Source organism: Siphateles boraxobius, unplaced genomic scaffold (genome assembly GCF_051911475.1).
Source record: "Siphateles boraxobius isolate OS27281-9 unplaced genomic scaffold, OSU_SipBor_1 35, whole genome shotgun sequence".
Classification (NCBI taxonomy): Eukaryota; Metazoa; Chordata; class Actinopteri; order Cypriniformes; family Leuciscidae; genus Siphateles; species Siphateles boraxobius.
The window spans coordinates 1,685,284-1,706,191 of NW_027508975.1; the positions used below are offsets into that span (position 1 = coordinate 1,685,284).

The 20,908-nt window shown below is 38.4% G+C and overlaps 1 protein-coding gene across 1 annotated transcript in view; it reads left to right on the top strand.

Moving 5' to 3' along the window:
• The window catches only part of csmd3b (CUB and Sushi multiple domains 3b), a 487,110-nt gene that overhangs the window by 186,244 nt on the left and 279,958 nt on the right, over positions 1-20,908 (top strand). The window contains exon 5 of the mRNA XM_077195799.1: positions 11,664-11,871. Coding sequence (XP_077051914.1) covers positions 11,664-11,871 — 208 coding nt within the window. The remainder of the gene's footprint in view (positions 1-11,663; positions 11,872-20,908) is intronic.

The window sequence follows — 20,908 nt, forward strand, 5'->3', positions numbered from 1 at the left end:
TTTCAAACCTGTCTGACTTACTTTCTTCTTTGAAATGCAAAAAGAATTGTAAACTGCTTGCTCTTTTCAATGCAGTTTTGAATTTGGAATTACAAGGGATGCTAAAGAATCATACGTGATCCACTTGTGGCCTTTATTCAAAGTCTTCTGAAGTCGTATGATGTTTGAGGAACTTTGAGGAACAAACTGGAAATTTAAGTCATTATTAATGAAGGATTTTTCCCTCTACTGTGATGTTAACCACTGTGACCAGACTCAGTGAGCTGAATGCATTTAGAAAGATTTTATGAACTAGATAATTTACATAATTCATTTAGCAGATATTTTTATCCAAATTTGTAATGAATCAGTTGATCCAGTTCCCAAAACTGGTCTGAATGATTGTTCAGATCACGGCAGTGCAAGGACAGATGTCTTAAATTTTGCTCTGTTTCTCACACAAATCTGTTGTATGGCTTCATAAGTCTTGGAAAATAGCACACAACTTATATAGACCACTTTTATGATACTTCTACATGTTTTGAAACCTTTTTGAAGGGTGAAAACGCTTGAAAGCCTCAATCCAGAGTCATTGTGATTGCTTGAAATGTGCAGTACTTCAAATTATGTGTTCATAAAAGCTGGGAATTATTTTTATTTATTTTTTTCATTTTCTTTTTTGGTCCAGACCAAGATAACCAAACAACAAAAGTGTGAACACTCCCTATAAATGATGATGGAATTTTCCTTTTGATCGAACGATTCCCTAAAGTGACCCTTCAAATAAGGTCCAAACATGAAATGTCTTGTCTTGAGTCAAACTTGAGCTTAAAAATGTCTAGAATTGGGACAGTAAAAATGATTTATCAGATATTATGCTGTCCAGTTGTGTGTAGGACACCTTTGAGCTAAAAGACCTTCCTCCTTGAGAGTAAATGTGCACAACAGCTCTAATTGCTCTGAATGCTTAGCTCAGTCACACATAAAGTGCAGTGAATTAATACAGGCCTCAGTCTTTGTGGGTGTTGAGCCGAGATGATGAGTGACAACCTCTTCCTCCGAAGCGCCACTGCTCGCAGAAGACGCCTGAGGATTATTCTTAAATTGATCATAAGATTATAGTTTTACACTAGCATGCGCTGTTGATTAGCACAAGGCCATTCCAGCAGCTTCTCGACGGCGTGATTGAAGTACCGATGATCTTTTGTAAATCCGGCGACTGGCCCGAAACCCACAGCTGCTCTGCTGAGCTCAGTCATTTCTCTATTTAGGAATTATTCTGCGATGATGAGTCAGCGGTTTCCTCTGACACGGCACAGCAGAAGCTGATCTCCTGAATATATTTTTTGCTAATTTGGTTTTCGCATTTATCCAGAGAGAAACTGCACATTTTGACCCCAGTCGTTTTGCTTACAAAAACCCAGAAGGCTGCTCTAAATTCAGGCTAGAGAATAGATTCGGGCTGCATTTGTAACGAGCATGAGCACATAATCAGTGTTATTGAATACAACTACAATGTACACAATAAGAGAAGCAAAGCTGAGAAACACTAATGTATGCTGTAAACAATGTCAACCAGGGGCACACCACCATGGTAAAAAAGTTTCAACGTTTGAATGTGACCTTCATATAACAGTTGAAATATGTTAGTTATGATTCACATGAATACAGTATGTGCTGGTGCCCGAGTGGGCTCTGATATCATAACCCTTGATGGTTTCGTGATATCTCAGGCTTTGTTTTGACATGGCCTGTTGGTGCGATCCGAGTGCACATCCTCCAGAAGAGCAGTGATGAATCAAACAGCTCGAGAGCAGATGATTTATCCGGGGCAGACCCTGTTATATCAATGCCCTCAGAAGCTTCTCTCAGTTACGCTGATTGTGATTTGAATGGACATTCTGGATGACCATCTTCATTGTTGCTTGTGTCGTACAGTACAGTACAGGGCCACGGGACACAGTTGATTTAACCAGGAAAGGCTAACTGACCTACCAAGTGTGTGTGTGTGTGTGTGTGTGTGTGTGTGTGTGTGTGTGTGTGTGTGTGTGTGTGTGTGTGTGTGTGTGTGTGTGTGTGTGTGTGTGTGTGTGTGTGTGTGTGTGTGTGTGTGTGTGTGTGTGTGTGTGTGTGTGTGTGTCTGTCTGTCTGTCTGTCTGTGTGTGTCAATCTAAAAAGTTTGAATAGGGGACGGTCATCATTTAATTATTTAAAGTCCCAATGGAGTGCATTGAAACGCGCTGCATTTTTCAATGCGTTGGCGCAGTGGCGTAACGAGCCAAAACCGGGCCCTTATGCAGGATTATCAAGGCGGGCCCCCCTACTACAGCACGTGATGACACAATGTCCACGAGTAGGCTAACATGAATAGGACAGGATAGGATAGAGACACAGGCAGCATATAAGAGATCACTGACAAAATCAGGAGTAGCCTACGCGCACCAAAAAAAATAAAAATTGGTGACGGTGCAACATAAAAAAAAACACTGCTGGTGACGGCGCACCATAACACATTGTTACTCACTGCTATGACTACACACACATAGGCCTAGGTCCAAATACATTAAAAAGATGCTCACTTACATTATAGCGGCATTTTCCGGGCTCTCCTCTGTGCGAAGTTGTCGATTAAATCCTTAAAGGGACATTGTGTGGGAATTTCTCCCATCTAGCGGTGAAATTGTATTTTGCATTCAAACGAATTGTGCTCTCCAGGGCCTTGCTTTTTCAAATGCGTGTTGCATCTACGGTAGCTGTTATGTACCAAAAAGCTATGACAGGATGTCTTCTAATAGCACTTCGTCGAGTTTTCCTTCAGGTGAACAGGTCTGTTATTTCAAACAAACTGCAACTTGACACAACGAACAAACGAATGTTACAGTATGAATAATAACAGTGCAATACAGGCTTTTAAACTTGGCGGGGCCGTGAAGCGCCTCTCACTGCTCTGCTCCCCCGTTTCTGCTGCTTTCAGTCATGCTGGCTCTGAACGGAAACGCGTTGTGGAAACGCGTTGGCCTAGTACTTTTTGACCCTCTCTGCTATTATATTTTTTCAAGATGGCGGAACGACATGGAAGCCTCCGTGGACCTTGCCGTCACATGCATATAAAGATATTAAATTCTTTGTTTACGAGGATAAGTCAGATCATTGATAGAGGTATTTGTAAACCATTGAGGACATATTTATGAATAAAAATATTTATTTTAGATAATAAAATACCTAAAAAAACTACACATTGTCCCTTTAAGATCCAGATGGCACGCATGGGCATTCTCAATTGACAATATGGCAAGTCCAGAGAAACGACTCTGTCCCATTGAGCTCCTGAGATAGCTTTTTATCAGTTTCAGTTTTGAAAAAGAACGCTCTGCAGAGGCCACTGTCACTGGGATGGTCAGAAAAAGCATGAAAGCAGTGCAAACCTCCCCGAAACTCGCAGTGATGCATCTGTTCTCGACGATCAGCATCTTCGTCAGCTGTTGCACTGTTTTTTAAAGGTTTTTACTGTTTTGCACGCAATACGCATGTTCACCCGGGGATTCCCCAGTCCCAATTCGAAACAAATTACACCAAAATACATCATTGTTAGTTTCAAACATGTATTTAAAGATCAGTAAAATATGTTGTTGTCATTATTAATTCAAATAAATTTGCGAATAATTTAAACGCGATTAGACTAAAAGTAGTAAAATGCGATAGGCGGCCCTGGCTGTCAATCAATACCTTGCAGTCACGCGGGCCCCTGATTGGTCCGGGCCCGTATGCAACCGGAGTATGGGGTCTCTGCAGAACAAAACTGAGTGTTTCTCAATTTGTGGGTGTTTGCAAACTGGTGGGTGTTTATAAATCATGCAATGAAAATGATGCCTTTCACCTGACCCCGCCCCTAACCCTACCCTCACTGTGCCATGGGCAAATCAGGTAATGCGGTCGAAAACGCCCCTCTGTTTATGGCTTCGCCCACTGATCTGGTAACTCCTATTACTGTCCTGCAGAGACCTTTATTTGAGCAACTGCGCACCCTGCTTATCGATAGTTACGCCTCTGTGTTGACGTAATTTCCACTGAAATAGGAAAACAGGGCGGGGCATATCGAGCAGCTCTTCAATAGCAAAAAACATTTATTTTATATCACACCTCGATCAGAGCCGTTGAGCTCTGCGAAGCCAGATTTTACAGCTTATGACAGCCACAGTCTAATAGATTCCTCTTTTGATTTAATATGAACTTGTTACTAAAGCAAAACAGTCAACATAATCATGCTGAGGGTGTGTAGTTTGAAAAGCAGCATGGCACCGGTGTAATCTCTTTTACTCGTCAGTGCTGTTTCTAATGCTGGGTTTATCCGTTTTTCTTTCTAATCTTCTCCATATCACTTTAAATTATAGCATTATGTGTAGAATTCAAATGTGTCTGATTCGTTTTGTGGTCTGCACCGACTCATGCATATGCGCTGTGCCATTTCGCGTGACATTAACGTTAAACCAGACTTAATTCCCCTCAATGGAAAGCATATTTACACTGTCTGAATCATTCCCTGTCCCTAGTGCACTATATGCCTTTCATCTTATAGAAAATAGTAATGGTGTGAACAAGTGACCGATTTCAGCCGTAGCTTCAGCGTCTGTTTATAAAGTAGGGGGTGGGACTTTATATTATAGAGAGCATTTGATTGGACAGAAAATCTGATGAGAAGTGCAGAGAAATATTGGCGGAAGTGAGAGACTGTAAGTTTTGAACGCTTATATCTTCTAAATGCAAATGTTGTCATTGTTTTGGAGCACAATGGCTTATAGATAACAGTAAGACTAACATATTCATAATAAAGGCCAAAAAAACTTCAACTTTGATTTCATGGGGATTTTTTGTTTATACAATAATTCATACGGTATATGTTCCGAATATAATTTTTTTGCCCAGTGCTTGCCCTTCGACTTCAGGGAGAAACTGTTGTCTTTTCAGTGCGTGAGGAAAAAACATTCATATCCCCTGGACCAGATACGTGATGCGGAATAAACACCTGTGTTTTTTCATCTGTCACTGTACATAAAAAAAATCAGTCATTGTGAAATCTACTGGAATTTGAGAACAACAGGTTATTTTTATGGTGTGCCATGAAGTGTTTATTTTTAAATGTGATTGTTGGTACATTTTAGCCTACCACTATTTACCATAATTTCAATATAAAGATTTAAATATGTAAAATATGCAATATGAATATAAAATATGACTTTATAAAAGACAGGATTTGGTCCTCAAAAAGTCTATTAAAATTAAATGGTTAGTTGATTTCACTATTTTTTAAATCATCAAATATGTATATACATTTTTTTATTTGTATTTTTTTATTTATTGTGTATATTAAGGTGGTCTTCATAAAATAGGGGGGGGGGGGCATTTTAAATTTGTGAATGTAAATAATCAACAACCATCGGAATATAAAAGTGTCTGAAGTTGCTGAAACACCCCTATGTGCAGGGTTATTGTAGTTAACTAAAACTAAAACTATGAAAAAAAAAAATAATAATACTAAAACTAAACTAATTCTAAAAAAAAAAAAAACTAAATAGCAATGACAAAAAATGACAAAAGCACATAACCAGATTACTAATAATTAGATTCAAATTAACATGAAAAATAAAAATATAAAAGTTCATTCAAAATATTAATACAACTATAATAGAATTAAACTAAAACAATAAACCGCCATGGACTATTGGAAAGTGATAAAGTAAACTAATTAAAGTTTTAAAAAGTGTTTTAAAAGTTGATTATCAAAAAGTGCATAAAGTTTCAGAAACACCCAAATACAGAAAAAAAGAAAGTGTGTTATCAGGTACACAGATTCAAATTGAGATGCCTTCATATTCCCAAAGCTCTACACAGGTACCATTTATTATTACATCGTGGTCATTTCAAAGTCTCCTCTCAGCAGTCGAGATCAAAAAGTTGAAATGGGTTTGTGCCTCCTGGGTGCTCCAAAGCATGAAAATGTGTTTGTATGCCTACATTTGTTGAAGTTGTCAGGACTGACATTTCAAAAATCTCCTCAGAGACTGTATACGGAGGGACACACACACACGCACGCACGCACGCACGCACGCACACGCACACACACACACACTCCTGCAGACGAGAACTAACCTGAATACACACCGGGCTCAACATTTCCTCATTTCTCTGCAGATATCTTTCAGTACATTGGCTTCATTTCTTTTGCCCTCCCACAAACATACTTACTACATTTACAGCGGCGACTCGTTTATCATGTCACTCACCCTAAGGAAAAAGCGTCAACACAAATATGAATATTTTTGAAAACTAAATTTGACAGTATGACCACAGAAGGCTCTGGAGGACAGCAGAGATGTCAGTGTGTATGCTGTAAAACTGATTGATTTGAGTGTGAGGAGCTCTTAATGCAGCACAGATGTGATCTAAGAACTGACTGACCAGATGAGACTGTGTGTCAGTGTTTCCGGTGGCCAGCGGTGCTCAAACAGACAATTTTTTGGGGGGGACAGAGCATTTAAAATCTTTTAAATAATAATCAGGCATATGGAATAACATAAAGAGTAAATTATGCATAATGTTTTTTTTATATTTTCAAAAATATTCAGGCATCCCTGTCTTTACCCAGTACTGTACACGCAGGGGTGTAGTACCAAATTTTGGGCCCTGGGTACAAACCATCTAGCTGGGCCCCCCGGCTGGGAGTGGAGACGGAGACGGACTTTTTTGGGGGGCTTTGGACTGACTTTTGACTTGAGCTCGTCGACTTCTAAAGGCCCCCCCGCCTCGGGCCCTTTTTCCCCCCGCTACCACGCCCCTGTGTACACAATATTGATTTATTTATTTCAAGTCGAATCAGGTTGTATGGCAATTATATGATGATCATTTAAATTATATTAATTATTTTGGTATTAGCAATAGTATTTATGTTGTGTGGCAGATAGATCAGCGCCACGGTGTACTTGAATACATACAAACAAAATATTTATATAAACAAAATAATTATTTATTTTTATTATTATTTTATTTTTGTTTGTTTATCCAATTCTTCCATTTGCATTATATTATTTCATAGTTTGAGATTTAGATATAGATAGATAGATAGATAGATAGATAGATAGATAGATAGATAGATAGATAGATAGATAGATAGATAGATAGATGGATGGATGGATGGATGGATGGATGGATGGATGGATGGATGGGTGGATGGGTGGATGGATGGATGGGTGAATGGATGGATGGATGGATGGATAGATTGATAGATAGATGAGTGGATTGATGAATGGGTGGAAGGATGGATAGATTGATTGATGGATGGATGGTGGATGGTGGATGGATGGATGGATGGATGGATGGATAGATTGATGGATCGATGAATGGATGGATGGATGGATGGATGGATGGGTGAATGGATGGATGGATGGATGAATGGAGGATGGATGGGTGGATGGATCGATGAATGGAGGATGGATGGGTGGTTGGATGGATAGATGGATAGATTGATTGATGGATGGATGGATGGATGGATGGATTGATGGATGGAAGGGTGAATGGATGGATGGATAGATTGTTTGATGGATGGATGGATGGATGGATGGGTGGGTGGATGGTATGGAGGATGTAGGATGGATGGATGGATGGATGGGTGAATGGATGGATGAATGGAGGATGGATGGGTGGATGGATGGATGGGTGGGTGGATGGATGGATGGGTGGGTGGATGGATGGATGGAGGATGGATGGGTGGATGGAGGGAGGATGGATGGATGGATGGATGGATGGATGGGTGGATGGATGGATGGATGGATGGATGGATGGGTGGGTGGGTTGTATGGATGGATGGATGGATGGGTGAATGGATGGATGGATGGATTGATTGATTGATTGATTGACTGATAGATGGATAGATAGATAGATAGATAGATAGATAGATAGATAGATAGATAGATAGATAGATAGATAGATAGATAGATAGATAGATAGATAGATAGATAGATAGATAGATAGATAGATAGATAGATGGATGGATGGATGGATGGATGGATGGATGGATGGATGGATGGATTTTGTATACAGTATTTGTCCATTTTTGCTTTTGACATAATTAGACAGGCATGAATAATAAGTGGCCTCTTCAGCTGAGCGTTGTGCAGTCAGAATGTGTTGATTTCGATGATTGGATTAGACTAAAGCCCCCAGCGTCTCTGTGCGTATTCCAGGCCTCTCCACTGTCACACCACAGGGATTATACAGCTCAGATTCCTCCTCCAGTCTCTGACAGGTGCCTTCCCCCCCGACAACACTATATGTGGGTAGATAGGCCTTTGCATGGAAACAGAAAATTAAAGAAGTAGGCTTTGTGACAGAACATGATTTAATGATTTAATGAATCTGGCCAGGTGATGGACAAACTGCAATGAATGGCATGGCATTTAAGAAGAAATAAAAATCCAAAATACATAGAGAAACCAGAAGGCAAAAAAGAGAACCAAGTGCTAAAAAAACAAAACAATCTAAAGTTTTAGATTAAAGAACAGCAATTGTGACTTCTTAATCTCACAATTCTGACCTTTTTTTCTTGCAAATTCTGACTTTTTTTCATAGAATTGCCTGATATAAACTCACAATTCTGAGAGCCGTGTCTGATGTCTGAGAGGAATAGCTGAAAATAAATAGCAATCTTTCTCTCTGCACAACTTTTGACGTTCCACAGATTATCCACAACATACATTTTCAGTATGAAATTTTAGATTTTAAAATGAAAGATTTTTATTTAAAGGCAAGCACAAGATTTGTTATTGTTCGGGTGTTGAATAATTCATCCAAGGTTCTGAGCTTTGTTCAAAAGTGTGTCCTGCTAAAATACGTTTTATTAATTATTCTACAAATTTCCATTGTTTTAAAAATATGTTTATGTATTAAGGTTGAATTATTACATGCTTTTATGTCAAACTGTCACATCAATCTTTTAGGATTTCAGCATGATTTTAAAATCAGCCACGAACAGGACCAGCCATGCATAGACTACAACTGTACTTTTGACCCCATATTTTGACATATATTTATAGTTAAATCCAAGGTGCCTTTAACAGTACAATATGGATTTTGAAGCCGCGTTGGCTGTTTGACAATGAACAACCGCAGAGTGAGACTTTTTCTTTTTCTTTTTGACCCTATATGTTCCTTTAGTTATTATTCCAGTTTATATGAAATTCAGTGATAGCTCCTCCACATTTGACACTGAGAGATGCATAAAAATGCAGAATTGATTTACAAATGACTGACACAAATATTTCCCTGAGGGAATCTATCATAGTCACAGTCCGTCGCTGCACATTACAATGCAAATGTCATGGCCGAGCTACTTTGGTATTTATTGAAACACACACTGTTGCATTCCTCTTTTATCATTGAAGTGGATTCTTTCTGAATTATACATTTTTTTTGTGGGTTTATACGTGCTTGCATACTCTGCAACACACCAAAAGGCCACCTGAACATTGACTGTGATGAGGATATTTTTAAACATGCCCACAAGCATTAAGTCACACTTCCTTTGCATACTTAAGCCGTGCATTAAAAAACTCTCTTTCTTTTTTTATGTATCTAAGTGAGATTCAGCGCATTCATTGTAAACAAAGGAGAGAAATTCACTCTCTCACACTTGCCCAAACACACCTTTGTCCGTTTTGTCTCTTGAGTTCCTTTTATGTAATGGAATTTTTATGAGGCTGTCAATCACATGCTCAGTGACATTAATAGTGCGTGTGTGTGAGTGTGCGCGCATTTACTGACATTAGCATTGATATTACTGTAGTTCAGGTTTTATGTCTCATGACTTTTCCATAGCCATCAGAGTGTGGAAATGTTTTAGGACAAGCTTGCATTTTAAACTCCACACAAATTAACAAAAATATTTATTTATACATGTTCATACTCTGAACCATGTCATACTTTTTCTTTGCTTTATAGATTGTTAATGTTCAATGACAGCGGTTTTACCTCACTCCTTTCATCATTTATTCACTACGCATCATTTCAAACCTTTATAACTGACTTTCTTAAGTCGAAAACAAAAAGAGATTATCAGAAGAATGTCCAAGCTGCTCTTTTGCACCCAATGGAAGTGAATGACTCTAGTCAAGTCAAGTCACCTTCATTTATATAGCGCTTTAAACAAAATAGACTGTTTCAAAGCAGCTTTACAGTGATAATAGGAAACTAGATAAAAAAGTTTGTCGAGATAAGTTGGCTTAAAAAAGCATAGCTAGAAAGTTTGAAGCTTACAGTTGAAATGTTTTCAGTTTGAAATAGTTTTAGTTGGATAGATGGATATAAATATTAGTTAGAAAGACAGAAATATTAAGTAGAAAGAAAGATTAGTCAGAAAGAACTATTAGTCTCTAGTCCCCATCCACTTTGATTGAATGGACAAAAAGCAGCTTGAACACTCTCCTAAATATCTCCTGCAGTAGTTCACACTAGAAAGTAAGTTTATATTAATAAAAAATTTCATTGAGACACAAAATAATGGCAGTAGTGTTTGTATGAAATGAAAGATATCTGAAAATATCTGACTGCTGAATTCTGCAATTGTCCAATTCAGAATAGAGTATTACAGAGAGACTTGTTAAAAGAGTAGTTTACTGATAAATATCATATAAATATATATATATATATTTGATTCACGAAAGACATCCTTCAGAAACGTAGAAGATAGGTTATCCTGTCCAGGTGCATGTGCTCTTGAGTATTTCTGCCTGTGAATGCATGTCATGTGTATGTATATTTTCACCATTTATGGATGCAAATGAATGCGTGTGTGCGCATCGACATGGCTTCCTTCCCGGACATGTCAATGCGTCTCTCGTAATTGTTTCAATGTAGCTCTTCTTGTTGCCAAGAACTTTTGCACCTGTTACTATGTGTTTATCCCAGGTAAAAGTGATTCTCCACATGGGAGATTCACTTTCTACATATCCCTGTACACACTATATGTACGTTCACATGGCTCAGTGCCATGACTGTACGTACATATGAGTGTATGCTTGTTTGTATAAATTATTTCTATATAATTTATCATGTTTGCACAGACTAGTCCATGTGTCTTTATCTGTACGTAGTTCTATTGCAACTCGATTTCTAAAGATAAAAATAAAATTTGCAATTGGTAAATTGAAAACGATCGCACTTAAATTTAATTGGACGCCTACTAACAGACGGGACCAGAGATGAGCTCTGAGTCTATTTGGAAATGCAGCTGGGACCTTGTTTTTCTGAAAGCCTTGTTGTGACTGAAACCATTTACAAAAACGAAATGAGAGAGGGCCAAAGCTTCAGTAGCGCCACAGCCTAACTAAAACATGATAAAAGGAATCATGGGACAGCCTTGAAGTGAGCCTAGTGTGTGCCGGATTAATGAACAGCACCACAGTTTCTCTCTCACATACTTAATATTGAACAAACTTGCCGTAGAGCTATTTTCAGCTCTCAACAATGGGCTGGAAAAACCCTTAATGTGAACTGGCGCACACAATTCGGCATACAAATGCAAAAACTGGCCTCGATTTAGTCCAAAAGTTTCAGCTGTCATTTTCTGCTGTATAAGTATGTCTAGAAATTAAAGGCCGATTCCTAACACAAGTCTTTTCGTGTTTGGTTGACAGCTGAGGACACATGTGGTGATACTCTGAGGGGTTCAAGTGGCATCATTACGAGTCCCAATTTCCCGAGTGAATATTACAATAGTGCGGACTGTACGTGGACCATACTTGCTGATCCCGGAGACACCATCTCCATCATTTTTACAGACTTCCAGACGGAGGAAAAGTACGATTACTTGGAGGTGGAGGGGTCCGAGCCGCCAACAATATGGTGAGTCCAAATGCCTTGCCCACCTGTGTTTATTTCCATGCTCATCCGTCTTGTGGTGTTTTGCTGGGTGGTAATCTTTGCTTAATCCCATGGACATCCTAAATGAGTCATCGTCCCATCCGTAATCTCACCTCTGTAACTGTGTGTTATCCAGTGAGTCTCAATTAGCTGTGATTTAGTCTTGCATGTTTTAACAGCGTTAAAGCGTTCCTCGTTTAATGTTGTTGCCGTGCTTGTGCGTCATGTGTCATTTCCAGCTGTACCTTGTGGATGTAATCGTTAGTCATAATGGAAGCGTCGAATGTTGTTTTCTAATGTTTATATCATCATAATATTTCACCTCTGCTGTTTATTGACTGGGCTCAAATTAGGCTATTGATTCACTCCCTCTAGGCTTGTCTACCCTGGTGATGATGGGGTAAAAGATGGGTAATTATTACCAAGTTTTTTTAGTTTCCTCCTTCGTACACTGTGCCACATTTGTTTAAAGGGAAAAATCCATTGCACGCTTGTTCTGCGTGGAGCTCTTCGAGGAAATGAACATGAGTATCGATCGCCCGAAATGCCCTTCCTCCTCACTTTAATGTTATAAATTGAACTCTAGCCAAGTTTTTAATTGCATCTCATTTGGAAAGTATGGTTTTGATATCAGTCAGTGTCATGCATGGACCACATTGCTGGGTGCAAACCGTCCCATATAATACTGAATCTTCACATATTTAAGAGAACAGAATGTCATTACATATTAAAGGGGTCATGAAATGTTTTTATTATTATTATTTTATTATGTTCCTTGAGGTTCACTTATTATGTTTATAAAGTTTTTGCACAAACTAAAAAAATATATATATACATTATTTATATGTCTAAAAATTATTCTTTTCAACCGTCATTCTGACCCCAGTTTTCAAGGCGTGGCTCCTTTAAGGCTTGTTAGTAAACGGACACTGTTATAATTGGCTAACGTCATTGCATAGCAAACAGTATCAACGCCTACTGGCTATTGCACGCAAGTAAGTGATTTGAAAACATTATCCATATAATACCAACTCAAGTGTGTGGAGTATGTCAGTCAAGTCAAATCACCTTCATTTATAAAGCGCTTTTAACAGTATGGATTGTTTCAAAGCAGCTTTCAAGTGATAATAGTAATTACCGTAACAGATTCTTTAGGCCTTACCACAGCTCTAAGATAAAGTTATTGTCCAGCTAAAGTTAGTTTTGATTGATTCACTTCCGTTGCAAAGATCATTAGTTATTAACTTTGGGGCCGCTCAAAACAGTGCCTGGTGTCAATCAACTCTCAACAAACTACTTGTCTGCCCTTAAAAATGTATAATACAGAAAAAAAATGTCGCGTCTGCGTAGCCACGCGAACCAGAATTAACAACATTTTATTAGTACAGAGGTAAAGGGAAGGAGGCCTTCACAGGGAGAGACTAGTGACACTTCAGGGATGCGTTATCGTCGTGTCCAGGCGCAGGTCCTTCATTAGATCCGGCCTGGATCTGGCAGACTGTGGTAATCCTCGGGATAAACAGAGAGACTAATATTAGCGTAGACGGCATCCTTCTTATGATGTACCAAGTACATCAGGATTTATTTGAAGTGTTCCCGGTTCCGGCTAATCAGAATCAGAATCAGAATCAGAAAGAGCTTTATTGCCAAGTGTGCTTGCACACACAAGGAATTTGTTTTGGTGCTGAGGCTTCCAGTGGACTATACAAATACAACAAGAAACATGAAACATAATACTACAAATTATAAGAATAAAGAATAAAAATATAAATATATGAGAATAAAAGTATCACAGTTGGGTTTAGTCAGAATAGACATTTACAGATTTACAAATTATGAAAATATTTACAGTGTTTTGAATATTATAAATAAATAAATAGAGCGATGTGATCTAATCTAAACTATGCAGCCTAACATTGAATTATAGAAGTCTATAATGTGTTATTGTGTATGCTAGGTCAAAGAGATGTGTTTGTAGTCTAGATTTGAACTGACAGAGTGTGTCTGCTTCCCGGACAATGTTAGGAAGATTGTTCCAAAGTTTTGGTGCTAAATAGGAAAAGGATCTACCGCCAGCAGTCGATTTTGATATTCTAGGAGGTATCTATTGGCCGGAATTTTGAGATCGCAATAGACGTGAAGGACTATAATGCGTTAAGAGCTCGCTCAAGTACTGGGGAGCTAAACCATTTAGTGCTTTGTAAGTAATCAGCAATATTTTAAAATGAATACAGTGTTTAATAGGAAGCTAATGCAGTGTTGACAGAACCGAGCTAATATGGTCATACTTCCTGGTTCTGAGAAACTGAATGCGCATCTGTATACTGTATCCAGTGTAGATAGCTTTTGCTTTTGACTTGACATAACGCTCATATCTGGGGTGCTTCTCAATATACCTCCTCGTCTCTTCGTTCCTCCGTCCTCCATCCTATGACCCGGAAACCGATCGAGCTCAGCAATCTTGAAGGACATCTCAATTATCTTACCTCACCGCGAGTAGTCGAGGATCGAGGAGAGAGGAGCTTCCTGAGGAGTTATGAGCGAGGATACACAGGTGTATCCTATGCGGAAGTGTTTTATCGACTAAACGTGACGCACGTATCAATTCTCCTCTCCCTTCACATCGGTCACAATGGTTTTAATTTATACTTTACCTTTGCAGTTTATATAAACCAGACATCACACATATTTCAACAGAGTATCTTGCTTTATTATTATTTATTATTAATTTCTTAAATAACCAAACTTCAACAACATAAGGGCAGATCCTTTGAGCGCCGCTGATGACGCTGTGAAGTGACGCTCGAGTGATCAAGTATTCCAATGTATAAAAAAGCTTTCATTCGATTCCTCCGTCCTCATTTTCTTTCCTTGCAGCCTTCCCTTGCATCCTACAGGGTGTGGAGCTGAGACGCGAGGAAAGGAAACGAGGATGCACAAATAAAAAATGAGAAGCCCCCCTGGTGTAGGCAAGTGTCAGGCATTAATGACTGAACATCAGTGGGCGGGGCCTCTGGTGTATAGCCATTGGTCGATGTCTTGCTCTGGAGGCAGACATATTCAAATGTATTTGCCATGTGACGTCACAGATCCCACAATATCCAAACAAGGTGTTTTTGGAGCTTGATTAAATAAATGCTTGGTTCATAATGAGGATGTTTTATGCTTTGAAGTTTGCAGGATGTTTAAATTGTACAAAGACCTCTTATATGTCAAAAGATCAAGGAAAATTTGATTTCTCATGTCTTGACCCCTTTTAACTCTCATGAAGTGCAGTTTGTCCAGCATTTTTGCATCTTCCATCCAAACAGCTACTTATATATATATTAGTCGTGGGCATAGATACATTTTTTTTTAATCTAGATTAATCTCACTGGAATCTTGGAATTAATCTAGATTAAAATGGCTCATTAAACTCTGCCGAAGGTATTCAGAATATGTGCGCTACCCAAATAATGATTAAAAGTAAGTCTTTGAGAACGGGTTTCTCAAGCCCGCCTGGCTTGAGAAACCCGTTCTCCTCCATGTTTACCTCCTCTGCTCAAATCGCTTTGACATCATGAATGACGCACAGATGCGTATAGGATGTCGCGCTATGGTGCCCGATAAAGGGCAAAAGGGAAAGTTGTGAGTTCACAGTCTGTATACTATGGCTGGGACTCGGAGCAGGAGCATCGATAAGAGGAATCGTTAACGTCGAGGGCATACAATAACGATGGTTAGTAAAACTTAGAACCGGTTCTCGAGTGGAACCTGTTTTCAATTCCCATCCCTACCCCCTACAGTGCAATTCGGCTAGGTATACATCCGCGCTAAAATATCAAGGTGAAAGTCATCATAGCTTGCGTAGTATAGACCCGGCTCCCAACCCAACTTTGAGAATAGATTAACGGCGAATTTTTTTTTTATCGCCCGATAAGAGTCTCACGTTAACGCAGCACGTTAACGCCGATAAATAAATAAATAAATAAATATATATATATATATATATATTCTACTTATTTCAGTTTTACTAGTACTCATTTATTTCAGTTAGTTGCCAAGGCAATATTTCTAATTTTCGTTTATGTATTTAAGTTTGAAATTTTCATCTAATGTCTGTAATTTATATGAGCTTTATTTCAATTACCACAAACTTTATTTAATAGTTTTAGCCGACAATAACAACATTGAGTTTAATTGTCAAGTCATTGTGATATACGTATGAAGGCACATAATATGTGCAGTATAAAGTTTCAAATTAAAATAAACATGAAATAAATTAAGTAAATAAAAAGCTGTTGATACATATGTAGTCACAATTACCTTTTTTATTTTTACTCTCCTGAGGAAAATTTCAAAGTTTCCTATGCGTTTCACTGGTGTATATTTTTCTCATTACAAACGTCTAAAAATACACAGGTGTTTTCATCTTGAAAAAAATATGTACAATCATACTTCCCTGGAGTTATAATTTAAATAGTTAAAGTCTGACAGATGTGTGTGTAATGACATGTGACACTTTGTTATGACACTAAATATTCTTGAAGTCGTATTTCAGTAAGCCAAACTCAAGCATCTCAAATACATTAAGCACTTAACTCAGTCAATTATTAACTATTTTTAAATACATGCGTTGCTGCAGGCCCTGTGACTGAGTAGCGTTTTCTTTTCAGTGTATACAGTGTGATCATGGGTTTACCTAAAACTCAAATGTGGCGCAAACAGCATAATTCCTTTATGATTTTTGCCAGTTTAACTTTAACTTTTTAATGCACAATCCAACGGACCACTGAGGCGGCGGCGGCACCATCGTTACTTTCTAGAGCAATTAAATACTCTTGTTCCGCCTGTTTTGGTATATAGCCTACATCCCTAAAAAGTGCCAAATAATATTTCTATTCTGAAATAATATCGGCATTATAATTATTATGACTGTGATATGATTGATTTTTTTAAATGATTGATGATTGATTGAAAGAAATGCAGGGTGTCCCATGTCTCCCTAAAAAAGAAGAGAGAGTTGCGAAAGTTGGCAACTCTATCTGCTCGGTTAAGTGCTGGTAAGATTCCCTATGATGCTCAGCAAGGGGTCGAGGGGAAAACGTAATGGTTTCAGGCACGCGCCGGCGACGTGTTAACACATTGTTTACAGTGATTTATTCAAGACGGTCTCTTAGCGGCAAGCAAGGGGATGTCAAAGAGGATTTTTAAAGCGAGCCAGAGAGCCTGATTTGAATATGCATGTTATGTAGATGAACCGGTCCTTCTCCAATGCTGATTGCTGCATAAACAAAGCACAGCGGACATCTAATACATTTAGATGTGAACGCAACAGGCTTCACTGCCCCGTGTTTGCACTGCTCATTCATCCGAGACTAGATCAACAGATAAACCTGCCTCATCACTTAATCACATCTGGCATTAGTTTTGTGGCACGTTAATCTGTCTTGTGTACAAATGTTTTTTGTGTTTTTTTGCAAACTTGCCTGACCTGTTTTGTGCATTCGGATTAGTCGACGCCAACCCTCATGTCATCACAGATCTAGCTTGTCGTTTACCGAGTGTCCGTACATCTCTCTCGCGTGCTTCTGGGTCACCACCTTTCAATGATTGCCTCTTATTGGATTAGTCAAAGCCAGGAGATGTTGGAAACTCCCTGGAAAAAGCAGCACAGGTAGATCGGTGCGTTCCAGCGATGCATAAATGATGTCTTTAATAAAGCATGAGCTTCATTCTCTCTGCTGTATTCTCAGTGCTCTCTGGTCGAGCATCTTATTTACTGGAGGGTTTTCTGCATTTTGGGCAGGTCACCCTGATGTCAGCCGGATGTCACCCAGAGCACACAGTTCAAGCAAGCTAATTGCAGGTGTGCTTGAAATTGAAGTGATAATGTAGATATATTAGTATGATAATTTATGCCTGTTTTGCAACTGTTTTTTTTTTGCAAAGGCAATTTAGAAAAAACAGACAATTGTGGTTCAAAGCACATACTGCATCTTGTATGAGGTTACATGTAAAATGCTTCATTTTTTAATTCTTACTAGTGCACATTTTTAATTAGTAAATTACACAGACAGTTATTGTCACATTTCTAGGAATTATTTTGCTGCTAATTGTCAATGAATGATGTTGTAAAGTGTGGGTGATAACTATAGAAAGGGAGATATTTGCTATTTTTAGCATTAATATGAATGGATTTATTCTCCAATTTTAAATCTTTAATTTTTTTAATTAACAACACAGATTTTTTTATTTTTTTAATACATTATTATTATTGTTATTATTATTATTATTATTATTATTATTATTATTATTATTATTATTATGTTATTATTATCAGCATAAAAATTTGAGTGAAAAGTTTAAAAAAAAATGAAGAATTCGGAATCTTAAATACAACCTATTGTTTATTTCCTTTTTAAAATTAGATTTTGAATTCTATATTTATTTTATTTTATTTATTTTGTGAACAATCATTTGTATTATTATTATTATTATTATTATTATTATCAGTATACAATTTGAGTAAAAAGTTCAATTAAAAAATTCTTAGCATTTAGAATCTTAATTAGTTAATTTTAGGTCATAAGGTTTGTGTTCGAAATTCTTACAACGTTTTGTTTATTTCCAGATTTTTATAAGATTTTGAATTATAGATTATTTTTATAATTTTAGCAGCAGCATAATAATTTCAGTGAAAAGTTGAATTGGAAAAATAACCAATTTCTTAGCATTCAGAAACATTTAGTTTTCATTAATTGTAGCAAATAAATGTTTGGTTTTTTTATATATCTTAAAATATTTTGTTGATTTCCTGATCCCTGACATTTGGACCCCACTGCATTGCATCTGATGGATTACAGTTGCTCCTCATGGCTTTGAGGTGTTGATCCATTGAAGGCATTACGGTGTGAGCTGCGTCTGGCTTTATCATTTCCCTGTGACTTAAGTTCCCCTGAGCGCCCAGTCGTTCCTCCTCCGGATCCATCACCCGAGGACCACAGTCTGCTGCATGTCTTATGATGCCTCTCTGACAGCTTCAGTGTGACTCGAGGACAGATATCTCCAGCAGTTCCTGGTCTATGAGCTTCTCTGGCCTGTCAGCGTTTCAGAGAGTCACTTCAGCCTGAACCCTCAGAATGCAGCGAGAGTGATTAGATCCAGTGTTGTTGTGTGAGCTGACGTGATTGAAGCCAGAACGCGACAGCTCGGCTCCAATCTTGTAGTGTTGTATCCGCTGTATCTGCCAAAGTACAATTTTAGAAGTGCTACATCTTAAAGCTTTAAGACAAAAAAGTTAGGACCCGACAAATGACTGCTGTCCAGAAATAGATATCTCAGACACAGACATTCAAATCAAGGCCTGAAACGTCTCGGTTCTGCTCGGGACAGAAGAGGAATGTGCCATTTCTCACCGGAGAGACAGTGGGATTAACTCCCGACAAGCGCTCATTACCTCCCATCACAATTTATCCTCTACTTTTATTGGAGATGATTGGATTGGATCACTTTTGTCCCTCTCCATCACTCACGGGAAGGCAGTGTATTGACCATGTTTAAAAGGGCAAGGCACCCTCAGTGCACTGCTCTATGGGAGTCCAGTGCATTGTAGTCAGAGATAATTCAATGTCGCAGATGCTTCTTTTTCATTCTCCAGGCTGTGTGCGATTACTTGTGGTGTATTTATCTGAAGTGCAGGTTATTTGAGCAAAGGAAGATTGTGTTTGCAAGGTGTAGGCTAGTTTGCCTTAACGTGTTTGTAGCAAGATGATGCTGTTTGTTGAATATCATACAGCACCGTGACGGATGAGTATGTAGAGGATATTAGAAAAACACAGACTTTAAGATGTGACCTGGTTGTTTATGCTGTTAGCATTCCCATACATCTCACTGTATGTACTTAAATGTAACTTTTGTTGAAACTCCTGGACCTGGACTGGTGTGGTTACACGTGGTCTGTGGTTGTCAGGCTGGTTGGATGTACTGCCAAATTCTCCGAAACGCCTTTGGAGACATCTTATGGTAGAGAAATGAACATTCAATTCACGGGCAACAGCTCTGGTGGACATTCCTGCAGTCAGCATGCCAATTGCAGGCTCCTTTAAAACTTGTGACATCTGTGGTATGATGCTGTGTGATAAAACTGCACATTTTAGAGTGGCCTTTTATTGTGGCCAGCCTAAGGCACACCTGTGCAATAATCATGCCGTCTAATCAGCATCTTGATATACCACACCTGTGAGGTGGATGGATTATCTCGGCAAAGGAGAAGTGCTCACTAAATGATGTTTCACTAAACAAAGTTTGGGAGGAGCACTTTCAAATAATTGATCCAATTATCACATCATTCCAACCAGCTGTCGACAATCAGTAATCAACATGTCTTTCCAATCAGCTTGAGTTGGAAACCTATATATACACTCATTTGACTGTGTGTGAATGTTCTTCGACAGTTTTTCAGCATCCCTCCACCACCCTGTCTCCTCACACTCGCCTGGTTACTTCTTAAACCAGCAATACGGGGGGGTACTCTGGGTTCGGGCCAAATATCCGAGCTCTGAGCCCTCTCCCCTGACAGCACGCCAAATATGCATACCATTTATTCTATCTAACTTATTTGTAAGTGTGAACTCGTGAACACAGATTTAGACAGATTTGTGAACAATATTTTTGATTTAAGAGAAATAGGCCTTTTGTGTACATAGAAAAGTCTTAGATCTTTGAGTTCTGCTCATGAAAAATGGGGCCAAAAACAAGAGTGTTGCGTTTATAATTTTGTTCAGTGTGTGTGTATATATATATATATTAGGGATGGCCCGATACCATTTTTTTTCAAACCGATACGAGTACGAGTATTTACATTTGTGTACTTGCCGATATCGAGTACCGATACCGATATTTCTACCGCAAAAGTAACTATAGGCTCCCAGAAAAGAAGACAGAAGACTATTTTAGAACACAGGTTAGAAGACTGTTTTTATTTTCTTCTCTGCTTGTTTTAACAAGTCTAAAAATAAATAATAATGAGTAAAATAAT